At 65.0% G+C, this 9,132-nt stretch overlaps 3 protein-coding genes across 11 annotated transcripts in view; 2 read left to right on the top strand and 1 right to left on the bottom strand.

Moving 5' to 3' along the window:
- The window catches only part of H696_00500 (hypothetical protein), a 3,322-nt gene extending 3,060 nt beyond the window's left edge, over positions 1-262 (bottom strand). Inside the window, exon 1 of the mRNA XM_009494371.1 lies at positions 135-262. Within this exon, the coding sequence (XP_009492646.1) occupies positions 135-143 (9 nt within the window). The 5' untranslated portion in view covers positions 144-262. The remainder of the gene's footprint in view (positions 1-134) is intronic.
- Positions 263-2,999: 2,737 nt separating this feature from the next.
- On the top strand, positions 3,000-3,285 carry H696_00499 (hypothetical protein; the record flags this gene model as incomplete). Its single annotated transcript, XM_009494370.1, has 2 exons — positions 3,000-3,164; positions 3,232-3,285. 2 exons carry the CDS (start codon positions 3,000-3,002, stop codon positions 3,283-3,285), a joined length of 219 nt encoding a protein of 72 aa, XP_009492645.1.
- Positions 3,286-4,311: 1,026 nt separating this feature from the next.
- H696_00498 (hypothetical protein) lies at positions 4,312-8,630 on the top strand. Of its 9 annotated transcripts, XM_009494368.1 has the most exons (6): positions 4,312-4,531; positions 4,829-4,927; positions 5,210-5,314; positions 5,485-6,482; positions 6,787-7,686; positions 8,197-8,630. In XM_009494368.1, exons 1-6 carry the CDS (start codon positions 4,448-4,450, stop codon positions 8,588-8,590), a joined length of 2,580 nt encoding a protein of 859 aa, XP_009492643.1. In that variant the 5' UTR covers positions 4,312-4,447; the 3' UTR covers positions 8,591-8,630. The 9 variants fall into 9 exon arrangements, with proteins under 9 accessions (XP_009492643.1, XP_009492644.1, XP_009492639.1 ...); XM_009494369.1 differs by having other exon boundaries at positions 4,829-5,314; XM_009494364.1 differs by lacking the exon at positions 8,197-8,630 and having other exon boundaries at positions 6,787-7,884.
- The last annotated feature ends 502 nt before the right edge of the window (positions 8,631-9,132 follow it).

The raw sequence follows: 9,132 nt of genomic DNA, 5'->3' as shown, positions 1-9,132 counted from the left end.
GTATGGGCAAAGTGATGGTGGAGGACGAGGCGGGGGGAGGGGCGGCCGGGGGGGCGGGGGGGGGGGGGGGGGGGGGTCAGAGAAAGCGGGTGGAAAGGAAGCATGGCGGCACAGATGGCGCGGAACACACGTACACGTTCCATGGAGCGCCGCGGATGTGGAAGCCATCCAGAGGGCCAGGAAGAGAGGGGGAGGGGAAGGAGGAAGTCCGCGACAAAAGGCGAGGGTCTGCGGACAATCGGCAGGTGGCGGGAGGAGAGGGGAGGAGGAAGCTGATCGATCGGCCTGAGACCGAGCCCCGAGGGGGGTACTCCCCGAGATATGACCAACGAGGCGATGGTGCCGGTGCGGGCGGCTCGTGCCGGATCGGGCCGCGGGCCCGGGGGGCGGGCGGGGCGGGCGAGCCAGCCGGCCACCGGCGAAGCGGGGATCGCGCGAAGGGCTCGCGCTGCGGGCGGCGAAACGTGAAATTTAAATAATCTGGCCATGTGATTGTCTCGGCACCTGGTGGCGCCATCCTCGGGAGCACCTTGTGCCTAGGGTTGCAGCGCGAATTTCCGTGAAGAGCATGCCCCGGGGGTGGCGACATGCGTCTTGCCCCACCATCATTCCCAACTTGGCCGGCTTGAGGGCTCTGTTTGTTTACTGCCAGGGTGGCTCCCTCGCCCACAAGGCGTCGGTCGGCTGGCTTGTGGGCAATATCCCCTGCGTTGTGCTCCCCCGGCGCCCGCGCAGCATGACTGATTAATCCGAACTCCCCCCCCCCCTGGGGGTGTGCCCGGCCAGGACCAGCTGGGAGAGGGGGCCGGCGAGGGCGGGGGCCTCGCCTGGTCATGGGGATCCACGCCAAGGCTCCCCCTCTTTCAGGGGGCGTCCGCGTGCAACACGCAGAGACGCACACACACACGCACCGAGAGAACGGCGAGTGGAGGCCGGCGAGCAAGGAGTCCGACCGACCGACCGACCGACCGACCAACCAAGGTAGCGACATGGGGCCAGAAGAACGGCAGCGCGAGCCGGCATGGCTACACATATCGAACATAGGAGGCGCGGCAGAGGGTGTGCCCTCCCCCCCCCCCCCCCCCCCTCGCCCCACGCCGGGCCGGAGGCCTTTGGTTTCCGGCGTCTCGAAAGGGGGAAGATGGCATTCTCCAATTGTAGAACCATCCCTGTGTCCTGTCAACCGCCTGACAGATCGCGGGGGAAGGGGGGGGGGGGGTGGCTGCCGGTCCGCATGAAGGCGCACAGGCATGCCAATGTGTGCCGGCCGCCGCCCGGCGGGTAACAGCGCTTCGGCATACCCAGCCCCAGCGTCCGGCATAGTGCCAGCGATTCCACCGATGCCCGGATGTGTCTGCCCTAGCCCTGGGGGAGGGTGTCCTCTTTGCACCGGGGCATTCTGCGCATGCCTGTGGCGGGCAGGTGTCTTAATTTCGGCTCGGCCTTTTCTTTTCTTTTCTCTTTCCTGCCCGGCACCCAGCGGAGACTTGCCCTCCACAAGTCGCCCCCTTTTTTTATTTGCAGCCCCTCCTCCTACCCGCCGGCGGTCGCCCCCTCTTACTGCATGCTTCGTTATCTATGAAGACCCAGTCAAGGGCCGAGAGGCAGCAGGAAGAGATACGCCACGCCCATTTGCCTCTCCTGCTGAATGGCGTCATTCGGGGCGGGGGGAGGAGGAGGGGGGCTCGCGGACGGGCCCAGGCACGGCTTTCGACGCCCAATCCGGAGGCTGGGTCATCTTGAGTGGGGGACATCCCTCCCCGCCTCCGCGGCCTCATGCGGGACACGCGCAACGCGTCGCCCTGTCTGGCTGCTCCCTCGGTCTCTTTCCCATCCCTCGAGGGGGCCAACATGCCGATACCGCGGCCCAGCCGGCACCGATCGAAGCCATGGACACCAGGGACAGGAAGGCTCATTCGCGAGGGGGGGCCGGGAAGAGGGCCGAATTCGGCCGCAGCAAGTCTTGTCGGCGCTGCTCCAAGGGGTGAACACCGGGCGGCCCCCTGTCCGGATGGTCGAGCGGGGATTCCGCGCAGGGACGCTCGGCTGGCGACATCGCCCTCCGCAGCACGGCACGCTGCCACAGGGGAGAAAGAGACTCAGCCCGAGTACGCAGCAGGGCTGGACCGGGGACATGGGGCGATGGCGAGGCGGCGAGGGGAGGCCACTCTACAGGTACTGATGCCCCTGTCGGGGCCTGGCAAGCCGTCTCGCCTCGGCGGCGCCCCATTTGCTCTGCCTGCCACCGAGGCGGCACTGTCTCCCACGCCCGACCGGGGGGGGGGGGGGAGGATGGGGCAGGAACAACTCCCAGAGCAGGCCGGAGGGGTGTAGGCAGCAGCGCGGGGGCAGGGGGTGGGGGCGTGGGGAGGGGCAGAAGAGCCCGGCCCGGGGCTGGTGGAGTCGAGGCGCGCATGCCGACGTTCCTCTCGCGGGAGGTCTGAAGGGGCCCCATTCCGGAACCCCGGTGCCGTCACATCTTCGGTACTCCCCTGCCTTTTTGCCCTCTTGCACCCTCCTCGCGCGCACCCTTCCGCAGGTGGATCTCAGAGCATTTGTCTCTCTACAGTCTGGATTGCATCCCGACCGGCCCCTCTCCTCCCCCTCCCCCTTGTCCATCCCTCTCCCTGCCTCCGCTCTCTCCTTTTTACCTCCAGAATAGGTACACAGCATGCTGGGGCTCCGGCGATGGGCGCCCATGTCCACACAGTCACACACACACACACATATATATATATATACACATACGCATACGCGCACGTATGCATGTGCCATGCGCTGTGCTATGCTGTCAGACGCAAACACGCCAGCAGCGCCTCCCCCCGTCTGGGCCTCTTACTGGCTTCCCTCCCTGTGACTCACCTGCCATACGTACTCACACACACGCACGCACGCACGCACGCACGCACGCACGCACGCACGCACGCACGCACGCACGCACGCACACAGGCACAGTAGCTGGTTAGTCCCGCCGAGCCAAAGCGCGCAGCTTGTCAAACATGCGACACTCCCGGGGCGAATCCATCGCCCTGACGCCGTCCCGGCCCAGGAGACGCCTGATGTCTTCGATGCTCATGGTGGGCCTCGTCCTGGTCGGTCTCATTGGCGCGGTGGCCTTCTTTGCCTCCTCCGGCAGCCCGGCCGATTCCTACAACATGGGCATGGTACGGGAGAGTGTGCGCGCACCCGGAATGCCTGCTTGTTCCCCCTTTGCCAGACCCCGTGGGCCAGCTTGGCCTGTCGGGGAAAAAAACAGGACACCCCCGGCCGCCGAGCGTCAGCTAACACATGCATGGATCGCGTGCCTTGGTCCCTTGTGGCCTGCTGGTTTGCCGCGTCTTTCCCCCCTCCCCCCCCCCCCCCCCTGGTCGGGCCCGATGCTGCCGACGCCCCGACACCCCTCGGCCCGGACCTCCTCGCCGTACTTCGGCTCCAGCGGCGCCAGCCCCCTGACCTCGGCCTCGGTCACCGGACGCCCGAGCGAATTCACCGACCACCCGGCCGCGCGGGAGATCCTCCCCCCCGGGGATCCGACCCTCGGCCGCGACCTGACCATCTGGACCATTCTGCGCGAGCTGACGGTCACCGACCTGAACTCCATCAACTTCGCTGGCAACACCCAGACCGATTGGCTGGAGACCCTGCACACATACAACGCCATCCAGTCGTGGGTTCGTCTGCCCGGGGTCAAGATCATCCTGTTCGGTGATGAGCGCAGCTGCGACTTCGTCATGTCGGTGCGTATGCGCACACACGCGCCCAGACACACACACACACGCACGCACGCACACATGTGGAGATAAGCAGACAAGCAGAGAGTCCAATCGGCTGCGGCGATCTGGCCGTACACCGCTGCCCACCCACTGGGCGACCTTTCTCCCCTGGTCGGGGGGGGGGGGGCGGCGCACACCCCCTGCGTCCAGCTTGCTTTGCTCCCCTCCCTCCCTGCACTCCTCCTCTCCTATCCCAGCCGAACGCCCACCGGTGGAATTGAACTCTAACGTGGGGAAAAAAAAACACTCGCAGTTCGTGCCCCCCTCGCGGGCGGTGTGTCTTCAGGTGCCCTGCATGCACCCGGAGCTCAATGTCCCCCGCTACGACTGCCTGTTTGCCCGGGCCGCCGAGCTGGCCGACACCGAGTACATCATGTACTCCAACTCGGACATGGTCTACTTCGAGGACATCCTCTATGCCATGCATTCGGTGCGTGCTCCGCTCGGAGAAACATCAAGCGCTGGGGGGAAGAAAAACAGAGACGGCCCGCCGCTCGGGGATATCCTCCCGGTGTGAGGGGGGGGAAGGAGAGAGAGAGAGAGAGAGAGAGAGAGAGAGTCTCCTCCGTGTGCTGACTTGATGCATCTTTCATCCCGCCACCCACTGCCCGATCAACTCCGTCCATTGGCCAAATTCGGCCGGATAGGTTGCCTCCCAGCATGAGGACTTCCTGATGGTCGGCCAGCGCATCGACATCCTGTACCCGCGTCTGATTGACTTCAACAACCCCATGTGGCGCGAGGACTTCAAGCGCACCGTGCGTCCACTGGAACACGCATTGTCATCGCCCCCCCTTCGCGTCGCGTGTTTTTCTTTGTGCACACACCCGTGAGGGCGAGCGCGCCGCAGTGGCTGCCCTTTCTTTCTCCCAGGAAGGGGTCGAGAGAGACAGAGAGAGAGAGAGAGAAAGAAAAAGAGATGGGCAGATGCCCAGTGGAGGGGAAAAAAAACCCGGTGCACACCACTCGATAATGGTACTGACACGCAGGCGTGCGCCTCTTCCTCCCGGCTGATCGCCCTGCCACGATCGCGCCCCCGCCGCGGCCTTCCACAGGTCGAACGCTACGGCAAGACACACGGCAAGTATGGGATCGACTACTTCCTGTACCGCACCCGCTATGCCCGCCCCATGCCGCCCTTCATCGTTGGCCGTGTGCGTTACACATGACATGCTCCCCCTCTTCTTCTTCTTCTTCTTTTCTGTGGCCCACCTGGCCGCCGTGCCACACGCCACCCGAGCACGCCCTGCCATCGCCAAGGCCCCGCCCCCACCCCGGGAGAAGCGACTCGCTTTATGATGCTGCTCCGTGGCACTCTAACACCAAGAGGAAACCCCCCGCATCGGCATCTTGGCTCGCGCTTTCGGCCATCACCATCCTGCCGGTGTCGCACCTTGCCACCCATCCGCTCCGGGGGCTGGGGGGGAATGCTGCAGGTCCGCTGGGATAACTGGCTGCTGGCGCAGTTCATCGGCAATCAGAATGCCGCGGCCGTCGATGCCACCGAGGTGGTCTTCGCCGTGCACCTCAACCACATGAAGGTATGTGCCACCGCGCGGGACTTGGCCAAATCCCCGTCCCCTCGGGTGCCACCTTGCCCGGGGGGGGGGCATCCCCCGAGAACGCCCGCCCTCCCTCAGATGCTAACCCCACGTCCCCGCCGCCCTGCCCTCCTGGGACATTGCCCCACGCGCCGCAACACGCGCCACAGGTCGGAGGTAGCCACTCGCGCTCCGGCACCGACTACAACATCAACCTGACCAAGTCCGATGCCGTTGACCCGAAGAAGCTCGGCGATGTGGAGTCCTGCGACTACTACTTGGCGCCGATCCCCAACTCCCCGGGCAATGCCCTGAGCCCGAAGAACCTGCCGGCCGGCGAGTCGGCCCCGTCGGTGTTCACTCGGCCCGGCGCCGACTTCAGCACCACCTCCTCGGCCCCCTCCGGGGCGTGTCCCTTCTGCACCCTGCGCCCGAAGGAGCAGTCCATCGACGTCATGCTGGCCAAGCAGGCCGACCCGCAGACGCGCGATGTCATCGTGGCCACCGTCAACTCCGGCTACCTGGACTTCTCCATCAACTGGATGTGCACCCTGCTGCGCATTGGCCGGAAGAACTTCCTCTTCCACGCCACCGACCGGGCCATGTACACGATCCTGCGCGATCGCGGCCTGCCGGTCATCTACTACGAGAGTAACATCGCCCTGGAGTACAAGGCCCTGCTGGCCCAGTCGGCCAATGGCTCGTTCATTGTCTCCGCCGATGAGACCGCCGCCGATGGCACCCCCCGCGAGAAGGCCTACGACTATGGGTCGGTGGCGTACCAGGCCCTGATGAACAGCCGGACCGAGTTCATCTACAAGATCCTGCAGAAGGGCTACAATGTCCTGCTGTCGGACGTGGACGTGGTGTTCCTGCGCGACCCGCTGCAGTTTGTCGACCGGAACCTGGACATCCAGGGCGGTGCCCACAAGGTGGAGAAGATCACCGGCGGGTTCATCTACTTCCGGGCGACCGACGCCGCGCGCGCCCTGTGGGTCAAGGTCCTGCTTCAGCACCGGACCGTCTTCAAGAAGATCCAGGCCATGGAGAACTTCAACATCCACAGCATGACCGAGCAGGAGCTGGTCAACGAGCTGCTGAAGGCCGCCAAGCCGGACGAGATCAAGTGGGGCACCATCGACGAGAAGGTGGTGGCTGATGGCAAGCGGTGCGTGGTCATCGGCGTGAGCAGTGTGCCACCGGGGGGCGGGGAGGGGAGGGGGGGGCCTTCGAGGGAGCATCATCCTGCGATCCTGAGGACCCGCTCCCGCAGACACACATACGCGCGCACACACACACACACACACACACACACACACACACACACACACACATACATGCCACAGAGAGGAAGAGAGAGAAGATCCGAAGTGACAACGCCCACTGACATCAGAACGCAAAATGCACCCTCTCTCGGCGCTCGGCCGCGGCTACGGACCGGGCGGGGGGATACACCCACAATCGAACAACAGCTTCTTCATTGACAAGCTGTCTCAGAAGAACGGCGAGTGGCCGGCTGCCATCCACAACAACTACATCATCGGCGTGGACAACAAGCGCCAGCGCTTCATGAACATCTCCATGTGGCTGGTGGATGATGACCTCCGGTGCCAGGCCTTCCCCGGGCTGCAGGCCCCGACGCCGTACACCCTGCCGCTGGCCCATGTGACCGGGCCGCCGGCGCGCGGGTCCAGCGGCATGCGCGCCCTGGCCAGCAGCCCCGCGGCCCTGTCCCCCGGCAACGGGCCGGTTCCGGCCACCGTGAAGGACTTCCGCCTGACGGTGAAGATCATCGCCTTCAACCGGCCGCGCGCCCTGCTCCGGCTGTTCCGGTCGCTGGATGCGGCGGACTTCATGGGAGACAAGGTGGACTTGGACATCTACATCGACTTCCCGTCGCCGGAGCTGGTGGCCAATGCCACCCTGGAGCAGAATGACCCGAACAACGAGGCGGACATCTCCCTGCAGGAGTATGCCCGCGTGCGGCAGATGTCCGAGGTGTACCGCTGGCGCCATGGCCGCAAGCAGGTCCACGCCCGTGACAAGCACTACGGCCTGGCCGGCCAGTGGCTGGCCTCCTGGTTCCCCATGGGCACCACCGAAATCGCCATCATCCTGGAGGACGACAACATCGTCAGCCCGTACTTCTATGTGTGGCTCAAGCGCGCCGTCGAGTATTACTACTTCAATCCGGAGCAGTTTGACCCGCGAGTGTATGGCATCATGCTGCAGAGCCAGCACATGATCCCGGGCCGGTACCCCAAGCGCCCGAAGGAGTTCCTGCCGCACGACGCCAAGTTCTTCCGCTACCAGCTGCTCAGCACCTGGGGGCCGGTCTTCTTCCCGCACCACTGGGCCGAGTTCATCTCCTGGTGCGTATGCCCTGCTGTGTGTGTGTGTGGAGGGCCCCATCGACGATTGGGCAGTCGGGCGGGGGAGAGAGAGAGAGGGGGGGCGGGGGAAGAGTCCCGACGGTGTCATGCGCGCAGATGGCGGTGAGGCGTCGAGATTTTGGGCCACGAGACTCGGAGAGGGGAATCGAAGAAGGGGGGAGGGGTGGGGCAGGCGGCAATGGTGACCTGTCTCTCGGGGGCTCGCGATGTGTTTGGTCGCGTGTGTGGGGGGTCACTCTGGGGGGGGGGGCGGGGAGGGGGGGGGCACGCAGGGGACTCCACCCCACAACAAGGGCCGCACACACCAAGATGAGTAGCTTCACACACCGGCGACTAACAAACGCACACACACACACACACATACACACCACACGCGCAAACATAAATGCGTCCCCCCTCGGGCCACCGCCAATGCTTGGCCCTGTGTCCCCCCCCCCCTGGTACCCTGCCGTGTGCGCACCGCCCGCTCTCCATCTCCCTCTCTCCCAGGTTCAACGAGAAATCCAGCGACCCCTCCTTCCAGCCGCTCTTCAGCAACATGATCACCAACAGCTGGTTCCTGGCGCGTGGCGGCGGCCGAGCCGTCTGGTCGGCCTGGTTCATGCGCTTCGCGGCCGAGCGCGGGTACTACGCCCTGTACACGAACTTCCCCGATGGCCAGGCCTTCGTGGTGAACTATCGTGACAAGGGTGTCAATTACCACAAGGACCAGGGGGCCAACTCGCCGATGGTCGAGCACATCATGCCCTACATGGATGTCCTGCCGCCGATGAAGGAGCTCCCGCTGTACGACTTCCACTTCAACCGCATCGACCCGGAGGACCCGTCCATCCTGGAGGACCGCGCCATCTACTCGGACATCTTCAACATCGAGATCAACTGATGGGAGGGGCGGGGGCCCGTGTGTGTGCGTGTGTGTGTGTGTGTGTGTGTGTGTGCGTGTGTTTGTGTTTGTGTGTGCGTGTGCGTGTGGGGGTGGTCAAGGAGAAAAGCGCAGCCAGGAGAAGAGCCGCACGCCGCGGGATGGCGGCATTCGCGCCCCGCTGCATGCGCCCATGTGCGCCGCTTCTCGCTGTCTGCTCGTATGTCCTTGCCCCCTCGCACGCGCGCGCACACGCACACACACACACACACACACACACACGCACACGCACGCCGGCCTTTCCTGCTCTGCCACGCCTGTCCAGCCACACTCACACGGACGCGTGCCCCCTTGTGGGGGAGAGCGTAAGGGTGGAAGCTGGGTGGCGAGAAGACAAAGCACCAGAGAAGGGGGAAGAGAGAAAGAAAGACACCCCCCTGTAACAATACACAACTGCCGATCAAGGGAAGCCCCGACTGGGTCATGAGCAGGCCGGAAGGGGGGGGGAGACCCTGGTGCGGTGAAAGGCGGGGATCTCGTCGGCGGTCGTGCGAGAAAAGTGT

This window comes from Fonticula alba (genome assembly GCF_000388065.1).
Source record: "Fonticula alba strain ATCC 38817 unplaced genomic scaffold supercont2.1, whole genome shotgun sequence".
Taxonomy (NCBI): Eukaryota; order Rotosphaerida; family Fonticulaceae; genus Fonticula; species Fonticula alba.
Note: the sequence above shows the minus strand (reverse complement) of the source record. Positions and strands in the feature narration are given on the sequence as shown.

Excerpts from the sequence above, each read along its gene's own strand:
- H696_00498 (XM_009494368.1), top strand. The coding sequence starts at position 4,448 with ATGGTCGGCCAGCGCATCGACATCCTGTACCCGCGTCTGATTGACTTC. Across the intron at positions 4,928-5,209 it reads CGCCCTTCATCGTTGGCCGT|GTCCGCTGGGATAACTGGCT; the intron begins GTGCGTTACACA and ends GGAATGCTGCAG. Across the intron at positions 6,483-6,786 it reads GTGGTGGCTGATGGCAAGCG|CTTCTTCATTGACAAGCTGT; the intron begins GTGCGTGGTCAT and ends ATCGAACAACAG.